Source organism: Bos grunniens, chromosome 18, assembly GCF_055505025.1.
Source record: "Bos grunniens cultivar Pamir isolate PY7600 chromosome 18, Bosgru_T2T1.0, whole genome shotgun sequence".
Lineage (NCBI taxonomy): Eukaryota > Metazoa > Chordata > Mammalia > Artiodactyla > Bovidae > Bos > Bos grunniens.
In genome coordinates, this window is record NC_141182.1 from 8,040,179 (window position 1) to 8,052,736 (window position 12,558).

At 46.9% G+C, this 12,558-nt stretch overlaps 1 protein-coding gene across 3 annotated transcripts in view; it reads left to right on the plus strand.

Annotated features, from left to right (window-relative positions):
* Nucleotides 1–776: 776 nt before the first annotated feature.
* The window catches only part of BCO1 (beta-carotene oxygenase 1), a 31,294-nt gene continuing 19,512 nt past the window's right edge, over nucleotides 777–12,558 (plus strand). Inside the window, exons 1-4 of one of the 3 annotated variants that reach the window (XM_086350040.1) lie at nucleotides 777–982; nucleotides 6,940–7,068; nucleotides 10,057–10,186; nucleotides 11,729–11,876. In XM_086350040.1, the coding sequence (XP_086206166.1) occupies nucleotides 919–982; nucleotides 6,940–7,068; nucleotides 10,057–10,186; nucleotides 11,729–11,876 (471 nt within the window). In that variant the 5' untranslated portion in view covers nucleotides 777–918. Of the gene's footprint in view, nucleotides 983–6,939; nucleotides 7,069–10,056; nucleotides 10,187–11,194; nucleotides 11,305–11,728; nucleotides 11,877–12,558 lie in introns of those variants that run through there. The other 2 variants (XM_086350042.1, XM_086350041.1) reach the window with 2 other exon arrangements.

Below are 12,558 nucleotides of genomic sequence, written 5' to 3' on the forward strand. Positions count from 1 at the left end.
AGTTGCTCTTTACATAGGATTCTTTTTCTTGCTGGGAGGTAGGGGGTGGTGAGGAGACTCAGAGACCTTTAGTCAAAATAAAACCAAACAATTTTCCCTAAATGATCTTGCCAGTTGTTTTTTTTTTTTTTTTTTTTTTCATTTTTATTGTAGTATAGTTGATTTGGGGCTTCCCTAGTGGCTCAGTGATAAAGAACCCACCTGCTAATGCAGGAGATATGGGTTTGATCCCTGGGTCAGGAGGATGCCCTGGAGAAGGAAATGGCAACACACTCCAGTATTTTTGCCTGGACAGAGGAGTCTGGCGGCCTACAGTCCATGGGGTGGCAAAAGAACTGGACACAACACAGCGACTAAAGCAATGGCACAGCTGATTTACTAAAGTAAGAGCATAACATAGCGTTATGTTAATTTCAGGTATACAGCAAAACGAATCAGTTATACCTATACAGTACAGACACTCTTTTTTTAGGTTCTTTCCCATATAGGCCATTATAGAGTATTGAGTACAGTTTCCTGTGCTATACAGAAGCTCCTTGTTATCTATTTTATATATTAGTGTGTATGTATCAATCCCAATCTTCCAATTTATCCTTCCCCCCATCCCACCAGTTTAAACCCATCAAGAAAGTTGTTTGTTAGTTTTGGTTCAGCCAAATGTGGAAGTGGAAAGGGAGAGCTGGGGATGTAATCGGAGGATTAAAGATTAGCTGCCACACATGGCCGGGGAACTGACCTTTGACCAAATATAAGTCACGCCAGCACAGCTTCTCCCTGTGCAGGAAGAGATCCCAGGCCCTCGCAGTGCCATCTGAAGGGAGGGAGATGTAAAGGAAGCTGCAGGGAGGGAAGACAAGGAGTGGCCAAGAGCAGTCCCTGAACACGGACGAGCATCACTCTCGCTCAGAGCCCTGCACAATGGAAATAATATTTGGCAGAAATAAGAAGGAGCAACTGGAGCCTGTGAGGGCCAGAGTAACAGGTGAGCATTTTGTATAAACCACGGGTACTTACATGTTTAGATGTACACTTTTTTTTTTCCTGCTTATAAAAGTAATGCTTACTGTAAATCATTTTTGGAAAATCTGGAAAACCGTAAATAGAGGTGACATGATCCATATTCTAGGCATATTCCCTGTGAAAATCTCGGTGTGCTTTTATGCATTATAACTCAGCTTTCAAGGGGAGTCAGTGGTTCTCACTACTTCCAGGAGAAAAGTCCGAGGACTACTGCTATTGGCTCATAGCCAGTGGGATTATCCTGCAAACTGTGCTCTGTCCCCAGGGTGCGGTATTTGTAAAAGTGGGTGCATCCTAAATTAATTTCAAAATGATACGAGAAGCGTGTGCGAGGGCCCGTTCTTGTGCATGCGCGGTGCGGGAGGGCACCGCAGATCCGGATGAAATTTCCTCAAAGGTGCGGTTTCAGGGTGCGAGCACTGCAGAGCAGATGAGACAGTTCCAGGGTGGGAGCTGCCACACGAACCCTCCTTGCATAGCTTTCTCCTCCTCTTCTGCATGGCCACTTTCCTGGGACCATCTTGTTTAGACTGTACAGGGCAGAGAGTGGTCTGCACTTCGGATCCCAGGAGCCGTGCTGAGAACAAGGAAGGGGGTCAGCTCAGCCACACCGCTGTTTTGGACAGATGGGCAGTTTTCACAAGGACGAGACAGCACTGCCCTCTGAGAGGCAAGTCACATTGGAGCTTTACAGCAGACGAATTGCCTTGGAAGGCTTTTGGAAGAAAGAAATAGCGTCTATGTGTATTTTTTCTGATTACAGAGGTAATGTGCAATCTATATATGTATGTATATTCAGTTAAGTTCAGTTCAGTCACTCAGTCGTGTCCAATTCTTTGTACTTTATATCCAAAGGGATATAAAAATCAGCTGTATTTCTTCTGTCTCTTAAGGACTGTTAATATTTGAGTCTATTTTCTTTAAGTTTTTAAAAGAAACATCAATATAGATAGTATATGCATGCGTCCTCCGTCGCTTCAGTCATGTCTGACCCTTTGCAACCGTATGGACTGTAGCCCACCAGGCTCCTCTGTCAATGTGATTCCCCAGGCAAGAATACTGGAGTGGGTTGCCCTGCCCTCCTCCAGGGGATCTTCCCAACCCAGGGATTGAACCCGAGTCTCCTGCATTGCAGGTGGATTCTTTACCACTGAGCCACCCGGGAAACCCATAAGATTAATCTGATGATAGGTAGACTTTATATATAAATACTTTTTCAAAAAACAAATGTACACTTACTATTAACTTTTTATTTTTAAAAAAAGTGGATCTGTGATACCCATCATTGTATGCTCTGGGGTACGGTGGGCATTTTGCCATTATACTCCCTTGCCGCTCATGTTTATTGGCTGCATGTCAATACTTGGAAATTTTAGAGAACAAGAATCCCAGGACCTGAGATGCTGAATGAACCTCTAGATCTAAGTCAGTTGTTTTCACAGGATGGTCCCCAGCCCTGCAGCACGAGCACTCCCCAGGCTCTTGTTAGAATCTCAAATTCCTGGACCCACTTCAGACCCTCTGAATCAGACACCCAGGGGTGGAGCCCAGAAATGTGTGTTTTCAGAGCCCTCTGGCTGCGTGCAGGTGGGGGACCACTGCTGTAAACTGGGCCCCCTTCCGTGACAGGTGTGAAGCTGCGGGCCTGGGAGAAGCATCGACTTGCCCGAGGCCAGGCGGCCAGCAGAGGACAGGCTCCAGCCCAGTGCCAGCCTCCCTGCAGGGTCACGTCTAATCCACCAGTCAGGGTCTGCTGGCAGGCAGCTCACTACACACGGTGCTGTGTGGCCACATCTGTCCAGGGAAGCCAGGCCAAGGCTCTGGCCTCACATTCGGCTGTGCTTTCGTGACTCTGATTCTTCCTTTACAAGACACTTGAGCATTTCCTGACTCAGTTTCCTCGTATGGCTGATAAAGTCAGCACATACCTACCACATGGGATTGCTGCAATGACCAAATGATTTAATCGACTACAGCACATAGTGCTCAGTAAACGCTCTTCTTAGGGCTTCCCTAGTGGCTCAGCTGGTAAAGAATCCGCCCGCAATGCGGGAGACCTGGGTTTGATCCCTGGGTGGGGAAGATCCCCTGGGGAAGTGCATGGCAACCCACTCCAGTATTCTTGCCTGGAGAATCCCCATGGACAGAGGAGCCTGGTGGGCCACAGTTCATGGGGTTGCAAAGAGATGGGCATGACTGAGCGACTAAGCACAGCACAAATGTTCTTTTTACATCTAGGGCTTTACTTTTAAGCTCAGATTCATCTTTCCCTGCTCTGTCTCAACCTGCTCCTTCTCCTGTGTCCCAGGTCACTGTGAATAGTCACACCCAGGGCAGGAGACTCGGCTGGCACTTTTTCAGTGTTCCCCTTCCATTTCCCCTACAATTAGTCAAACTCTAAGTCCCTTTGTTTTATCAGTTTCTCTCTGTCCCACTGCTACTATCTTCCTCCTCTCTCAGGTCTTCCCACCTCTCTCTAGCTTCTCCTCCAACCCAGAGTCCACACCATAGCCAGAAATAACTTTTGGTACCCCAAATCTGATCACATTCCATTAGTATGAGAAGAGGTAGGTCCTTAGAGACAGAACGTGGATTAGGGGTTGCTAGGAGCTGGGTGGCATATGAAGACTAACTGCTAATGAGCACAGGGCTTCTTTTGGGGGTGATGGAAATGCTCTTGGGTTAGTGGTATGGTTGCACAACATTGTAAATATACTAAACACACACACACACACCCTGAATTGTATACTTTGAAATGATGGATTTATGTTATGTGAATTATATCTCAATTTTTAAAATTGCAAAAGAAAAAAATTAATCCTATTATTCCCTGTCACACCCATCAAAAGTGTCCCTTTCTTCTAAGCACCAAATCAAAGCTAGATTTGGTCTTACTGATCTTGCCCTCTACTTAGCCTTGCAGCCTCAATACTCGCTATACCCTCACTTAAAAGTTACAGGCCAGCTCTTACTAAACAGCTTGCATACTTCTTGGTCTTTGAACCAGTCTCTGGTCTCTGGGTTCAGGTTTTTCCAGAGCTAAGAATTCAGGAGTAAGTCATTTATTTGGGATGTGCCTCCCAGATAATCACGATGATGTGATCACTGACCTAGAGCCAGACATCCTGGAATGTGAAGTCAAGTGGGCCTTAGAAAACATCACTACGAACAAAGCCAGTGGAGGTGATGGAATTCCAGTTGAGCTATTTCAAATCCTGAAAGATGATGCTGTGAAAGTGCTGCATTCAATATGCCAGCAAATTTGGAAAACTCAGCAGTGGCCACAGGACTGGAAAAGGTCAGTTTTCATTCCAATCCCAAAGAAAGGCAATGCCAAAGAATGCTCAAACTACCGCACAATTGCAGTCATCTCACACACTAGTAAAGTAATGCTCAAAATTCTCCAAGCCAGGCTTCAGCAATATGTGAACTGTGAACTTCCTGATGTTCAAGCTGGTTTTAGAAAAGGCAGAGGAACCAGAGATCAAACTGCCAACATCCACTGGATCATGGAAAAAGCAAGAGAGTTCCAGAAAAACATCTATTTCTGCTTTATTGACTATGCCAAAGCCTTTGACTGTGTGGATCACAATAAACTGTGGCAAATTCTGAAAGAGATGGGAATACCAGACCACCTGATCTGCCTCTTGAGAAATATGTATGCAGGTCAGGAAGCAACAGTTAGAACTGGACATGGAACAACAGACTGGTTCCAAATAGGAAAAGGAGTTCGTCAAGGCTGTATATTGTCACCCTGCTTATTTAACTTATATGCAGAGTACATCATGAGAAACGCTGGACTGGAAGAAGCACAAGCTGGAATCAAGATTGCTGGGAGAAATATCAATAACCTCAGATATGCAGATGACCCCACCCTTAGGGCAGAAAGTGAAGAGGAACTAAAAAGCCTCTTGATGAAAGTGAAAGAGGAGAGTGAAAAAGTTGGCTTAAAGCTCAACATTCAGAAAACCAAGATCATGGCATCTGGTCCCATCACTTCATGGGAAATAGATGGGGAAACAGTGGAAACCGTGTCAGACTTTATTTTTCTGGGCTCCAAAATCACTACAGATGGTGACTGCAGCCATGAAATTAAAAGGCACTTACTCCTTGGAAGGAAAGTTATGACCAACCTAGATAGCATATTGAAAAGCAGAGACATTACTTTGCCAACAAAGGTTTGTCTAGTCAAGGCTATGGTTTTTCCTGTGGTCATGTATGGATGTGAGAGTTGGACTGTGAAGAAGGCTGAGGGCTGAAGAATTGATGCTTTTGAACTGTGGTGTTGGAGAAGACTCTTGCAAGTCCCTTGGACTGCAAGGAGATTCAACCAGTCCATTCTGAAGGAGATCAGCCCTGGGATTTCTTTGGAAGGACTGATGTTGAAGCTGAAACTCCAGTACTTTGGCCACCTCACAGGAAGAGTTGACTCATAGGAAAAGACTCTGATGCTGGGAGGGATTGGGGGCAAGAGGAGAAGGGGACGACAGAGGATGAGATGGCTGGATGGCATCACTGACTCGATGGACGTGAGTCTGAGTGAACTCCAGGAGTTGGTGATGGACAGGGAGGCCTGGCGTGCTGCGATTCATGGGGTCGCAAAAGAGTCGGACATGACTGAGCAACTGATCTGATCTGATCCCAAGGAACACTGGGCGAAGGAGGCGTTGTCAAGCCATTGACCACCAGGAGTTATTGGAGCTGCATCCTCCGGGCAAAGCATAAACCACGCCTCACGTTGTGTCCACCGAGGGCAAGGAAGTGGTGGCCTTGGACCCACAGCACCCCATCTGTCGTCGGGTGAGAGCAGCTTCCAGGGGCATTAACTCTCCAACGTGGTTCTGGCTTGTCCATGTGTGTGCAGAGCTGCTCCACAGTGAGAACAAAGCCCTCAGGTGAAGAGCTTTAGGTATTTGCAGAAAGCAGCCTTCAGGGAGAGATGAAAGCCAAGGGGACGTGGGCAGGGCACCGACAGCACCTGCAACACTGTCCCAACAGCCGTGGAATGCCTGCCTCACGTATAATTTAAACTTTTCTAATAGCCCCGTACCAAAAAGAACAAAGAAACAGATGGCATTAATTTTAATAGTGTTTTTCCTTTAATGCCACATATCCAAAATGTTATCAGTTCAACATATAGCTAATGTTCTTAAATTGCTAATGAGATGTATTACATTTCTTTTTCATCCTAAGTCTCTGGAATCTGGTGTGCATTTCACAATTACTGTACATCTCAGTTGGGACTAGCCAAGTTTCCAGTACCCAGTTCCCCTACATGGGACAGCACAGCTCTAGAATGTTCTTTCCTCATGCCTTTGCAAGGCAAACACCAACTCTCCCTCAAAACTCAACCAGGTCACCTCCTCCAGGAAGTGTTCCTCACCCTCCTGCTCTCAACCCACCTTGGAGTGGACTTCTGCTCCACCCAGCACCCTTGCTGAGTCTGTGGAACTGCCTTTATCACAGTGTATTTTGGGTATTTTCCTTAGTCTTTGTCTCTTAATGGATGAGGAGTTCCTTGGAAGCAGTGTGCATGGGTGCTCAGTTGGGTCCAACTCTTTGTGTCTCCATGGACTGTAACCTGCCAGGCTCCTCTGTCCATGGGATTCCAGGCAAGAATACCGGAGTGGGTTGCCATGCCCTCCCCCAGGGGTCTTCCCAACCCATGGATGGAACCCGTGTCTTACGTGTCCTGCACTGACAGGCAGGTTCTTTCCCACTAGTGCCACCTGGGAAGCCCCACTTGAACATAGGCACGCTGCCTGTTCATCTCGGTACCCTCAGCGCCCACACAATGCCAGGCACATTCTTTCTGGAAGTGAACAGATTCCGTGAGTGGTAGAGGGGCTGTGTGGACACTTCTTTGAGCTTTTTGGTTTAGGTGCAGAGCTGGAAACTAAACATTCTTTCTCTCATCAGGCAAGATTCCAGCCTGGCTGCAGGGGATCCTGCTCCGCAATGGGCCTGGGATGCACACGGTGGGCGAGACCAGATACAACCACTGGTTCGATGGCCTGGCCTTGCTCCACAGCTTCACAATCAGAGATGGTAAGAGCACCGCATGGTTTGCCGTGGGTGCTGTGACAAATGACCACAGATGGAGTATCTTAAAGCAACACACAATTCTATTTCTCTTCTGGTTTAGTAGCTAAATCATGTCTGACTCTTTTGTGATCCCATGCACGGTAACCCACCAGGCTCCTCTGTCCAGGGGATTTTCCAGGCAAGAATACTGGAGTGGGCTGCCATTTCCTCTTCCAGGGGGTCTTCCTGACCCAGGGATCCAACCTGCATCTCCTATGGCTCCTGCATTGCAGGTGGAGCCTTTACCACTGAGCCACCTGGAAAGCACCTAAAAGTTTCTAGTGAGTCTCAGACTAAAACTTTACTCTCAGAGGTAAGCAGCTGTTTCCTGTTCTTTTCTGAGATGGGCAGGTTGCCAGTGTTGGTGCAGCACAGCCTGGCCTGGTCTCTCCTCTCCTCTAGAGCTCTCAATGCCTCCCCTGTGTCTCACAGTGGAAATATAAACAAAAACATTAAGTACTTCTATACACAATTTAAGAGGGCACACATAAGGCAATCAGGGCCCTCCGATTTGCAAGTAACATAAAGCCAGTACTTCTCAAAAGATGGTCTGTGGGTTTCTGCATCAGAATCCCCCAGGATGCTCATTTAAGCTGTGAATCCTGAGACCCTGCCCAGGGCTCAAAGGGAAGGATAGAGCATCTGTGTTCCCAGATGACCCCGAGCACACTGGTGGTGTGGGCCTCAGGCCTCCGTGGTCTTCAAAACCAGGCGGTTCTAGTGCACAGTTGGCATGAGGAACAGAAATCAGTGCCAAACTGGGAAGACAAGAACTGGAGTAAGAACAGCAAAGACAGAAAAATGACTCATAACCCTTAGCAGAGGCCACCAGAAGATAATGCTTTCAAACACTAACAAAGATTTCAATCATAAAGGCCAAGTGGAGATGGGGAAGAGTATACAGGAGTGCTTTTTTCAAGTCTAAAATTCTTTCAAAATTAAAATTTTTTATAAAGCAGATTTGAAGATGAGTCAACCCAGGTCCCCCTTAGGGATAGATTTGATTGTTTTCCAATAAGAAACCAAGTCGTCATCCCATGAGGATCGAACGTGTGAATTCCAAGAGTCAAAGTCACAGAGATATTTTTTTCAATTATAGTTGATTTACAATGCCGTGTTAGTTTCAGGTGTACAACAAAGTGAATCAGTTATACACATACATGTATCTACTCCTCTTTTTTTTTGGAGAAGGAAATGGTAACCCGCTCCAGTACTCTTGCCAGGAGAATCCCATGGACAGAGGAGCCTGCTGGCATGCTGTAGTCCATGGGGTCGAAAAAGAGCCGGACACAACTGAGCGACTGAACAACTCTTTTTTTAGATTCTTTTCCCATATAGGCTGTAACAGAGTGTTGAGTAGAGTTCCCGTTCTATACAGGAAGTCCTTATTAGTTATCTACTTTATATATATAGTAGCGTATGTATGTCAATCCCTGGGCGAGAATTCCCTGAGATGCAGCCTCTCCTTGAAGCCATCCTTGTGACAGTGGATATGTGATGGGCATTTCTCTGATGGGAACGAGTTGTCAGTGTGTCTTGGGCCCCACTTTTTGGCATATTATAATTGCACCAACCATGGAAGCATAGGTTATACTACAGCAAGGAATGTGAAAAGTCAACATAATGTCATGTGCTAATTAATGGCAAAAAACCCCCACCAAACTCTAGAGGTTTCAAATTACCCACCAAAATGAAGGCCCCAGGCCTAAGTAGTCACAGCCCTGAAGACCTGGTGGGGTCCCCACGGGTCCCCCAGCCTCCCCCCATTCCTGCTGCTCTCAAGCACCTAACTGGTGCTTCAGCCGCTGTGGACTCAGCCCTCACAGGAAGTGGGCTGTGCTCCCCAACCCCACATCTTGACTTACAGACTCTGGGGAGACTGACTGGGAACACCTCGCCCTCTTTCCTAGCCCCACCTCCCCGATTCGTGGTTCAGTTCCACTTATCCTTCAAGGGCTTTGAAAAGCTGTGGCAAGGGAATCAGATCAGAGTGACACAGCCACAAGCCAAGGAAAACAGACTCTCCCTGAGAGCTCCAAGAGGAACCCGTCCTGCTGACACTTTGATTTTTGCCCTGAAAAACCCACTTCAGACCTGTCTTTCAAAACAGATAACAAATTTGTGTTTCGTGAAGCCACTACATTTATGATAATTTGTTACAGCAGCCACAAGAAATTAATACAGGTCTAGAATCATCTAGTATATTTTCACGTTGGTCTTGGCAGACTGGTCAAGGGTCCATGCTTTTCTGGAGTGAGTGAGATTCTCTCCAGTGTCATCAACACATGTACTGACCCTCTCCTGTGTGCAGAATGGGTATAAGAGTGCTCCCTGGTTGCAGAGTACGGCAGAAGCCAACACAATATTGTAAAACAATTATCTTCCAATTAAAAATTTTTTAAAGATTTGAAAAATAATTTTAGTGAGAGAAAAAGTCTTCTGTACCATTAATAATTAAAAATGAAACCATGTTTATTTCAATTAAAAAAATGTTACTCCAGGGGCTAAATTGTTAATGTAAGGCTCCCAGAACTGAACTGGGTCCTTGGGAAACCCAGCCTGAGTATGGGGCCTTCTGGATCAGTCCTCTAAACCTGGACCTTACCTGGAGGGACTCCAACGTGGTGGAAGGCATGGTCAGTGGCCTGGGCCAGCAGGTCTCTGGGTGATGCTGGACAAGGCGATGGAACATTTCTGAGCCTCAGTTCCGCCATCCGTAGATGGAGCTGGGACTAGGAATACTTACCTTGCCGTATTGTTGTGAGTCAACCTTGCCAAAATGTATGTGAGAGTTCACACCAGCGCTTATTGTATCCAGCACACACATTTAAGGGACGGTCTCAATAAGCCAACCCCACCCCCACCCCCACCCCTTCACATCCCTGGAATGGCTCAAATAAGTTCAGATAAGTTTCAAATAAGCCTGTGATGATTCTGCTGCTTCTCTTTCAGGCGAAGTCTACTACAGGAGCAAATACCTGAGAAGTGATACCTACACTGCCAACATCGAAGCAAACAGGATTGTGGTGTCAGAATTCGGAACAATGGCCTATCCAGACCCCTGCAAAAACATATTTTCCAAGTAACTGTCCGTTTTGTATCTAGTCCCGCTTTCCAATATCCTTGACGGTCGAGACAACCAGCGTTTGCTCCTCTGACGGTGTGTTTAGGGTGGATGGAAAACTTCCCATGATGGCCTTTGACCATGCAGGCTACGTACTTCTGGATTACAGATAGCAGGCAAGGCAAAGAGCATCTGGCAGATTGTCAGATGTTCTCCCATATGGCTGGTGGGAGAGCACTTTGAAGTCACCTATCAAAATTACAAACACACATTCCCTTCAGTCCAGAGAGGTGCTTGCCTGTTTCTGAAATGACAAATGTACAAGGTTATTCGTGGCTGAATGATTTGTTATGATGAGGAACTGAAAATAACTCAGGTGATCATTAACAGAAGAGTGTTAAATAAATCGCAGTAACACTATACAGGAAAACACCAGGCAGATATAAAAAGCACTGAGGATGCTCTCTATGTACTGAATGGAAAATTCCCCACTGCTAAGTGGGGAAAAAGGAAAAAAAAGCTAAGTGTAGAAAGAGCATATAATATGCTGTAATTTGTGCTATAAGGCAGGGGATATCTAGGTTTGTTTTTGAATGTGCAGAAAGCCTGGGAGAAGGCATGGGCGAGGTAGGGAACCAACGGGAGGAAGGACGGGGGAGATTCTCAGTTGTACACATTTAAAACCATCTGGGTTGTGATGCATATGAATGCCTTACGCGTTCTGAATTGTTGGCCAGGGAATCAGGCCAGTGGTCATCATCTCCTTTCTGATAGGCTTTAGACACAGAAGGGGTACATTAGGGTAGACTGGCCTGGAGAGGGAAGCTGGTTTCTGCTTCTCCAGAACTGACATCATCTCTCCAATCCCAGCTTCCAGCGCTGGGGGTCCCGCAAATAGCAGGCTGGGAACAGCCATTGCAGACGGGGGAGGAGCCAGGGGGCAGCGGGAGGGAAGGAATTGAAACCGCAGCTTGTGCGGCATCCTTGCTGTTACAGTGATTGCCAGTAGGGGGAGCACTCACCAGTACTCGGGGCCAAGACTTCCTGCTTTGAGTGTGCCTTCTAATCGGATGATCAGTTCTTAACTCAGTTTACTTTCCTTTTTCAAAGAAACGAATTTCTTGGACAAAGTTGAGGTAACGAGGGTGGATTGTCATTCCTACTCAAAGCAGAGATCAACTGCTTTTCTAGTTTCGGGGGAGCCATTATGGGTATGTGTATGATTTCTATAGAGCTGCTTAAAATACTTGAGAACTGTCCACCAGCTCTTGATGGCTCTGGTGGGGGAGACCTTTGGATCTGGGGAGCTGGGGAGGGCTCAGTGGGCAGCCTTGCTGTCCCAGCTGACTCCCTTCTTAGCTGATTGGTTGTGGTGGTGCTTTGGGTTAACTCGATCTCTGGACTGTCAGATTCCTCAAATGACCAGTTGTGACCCAGCACTTTCCCTCCCTTAGTTGAAGTAGAGTGTTTTAAGTGGTAGGCGAACTAAAGCCATCTGGAGTAGAACCTTCGAGCTGAGTGGACACAGTGGTTGACCTGCTGACTTGCTTTCCTCCCCAGAGCTTTCTCCTACCTGTCCCACACCATCCCCGATTTCACAGACAACTGTCTGATCAACATCATGAGGTGTGGAGAAGACTTCTACGCGACCACAGAGACCAGTTACATCAGGAGGATCAACCCCCAGACCCTGGAAACCCTGGAGAAGGTATCAGTGAGTCTACAAGCAGCCTCAGTGCCTGACTTAAGGAATGGACCCTCTGCGGGGAGGCCAGGAGGCTGCAGGCACTCAGAGAGGAGCCCCCTCTGAGCCCCTCGTCTCGGGCATCTTAGCACTCTGCCCTGCCATCTCTGTGTCTGAATTCGTTCCTAGCACTCCCGTGACAAAGGAACACAAACTAGGTGGCTTAGGTCAACAGAAATGTGTTCCCCCACAGTTCTAAAGGTCGGAAGTCTGAAATCAGGTGCTGGCAGGCCCTGTTCTCTCTGAAGCTTCTAGGGAAGGAAACTTCTTTGCCTCTTCCTGCTTCTGGTGGTTGCCCCTTGGTTTACAGATGCCTCGTTCCAATCTCTTGTAAAGATACAAATCACCCACCCTATTCCAGAATGACCTCATTTTAACCCTATTTCCAAAATATAGACACGAGCGGTTAGGACCTATTTCAACTTGCCTTTTTGGAAGGTCCAGTTCGACCCCTGACAGTGTCGACAGTCCTCGGCACTGAGTGGCCCCTCAGTGGAAATTTGAATGAATGACAGACAGTGCTGGGCTGTCCAGGACCCCCAGCATCCCTGGAGAGGAAGGCATTAGGCAGAGAGCATGGGTGCAAAAATCAGCGCCCACGTGGATACCTTTCCTGGGCAGAAGCGAGTCTACGTTTTCACAAAGA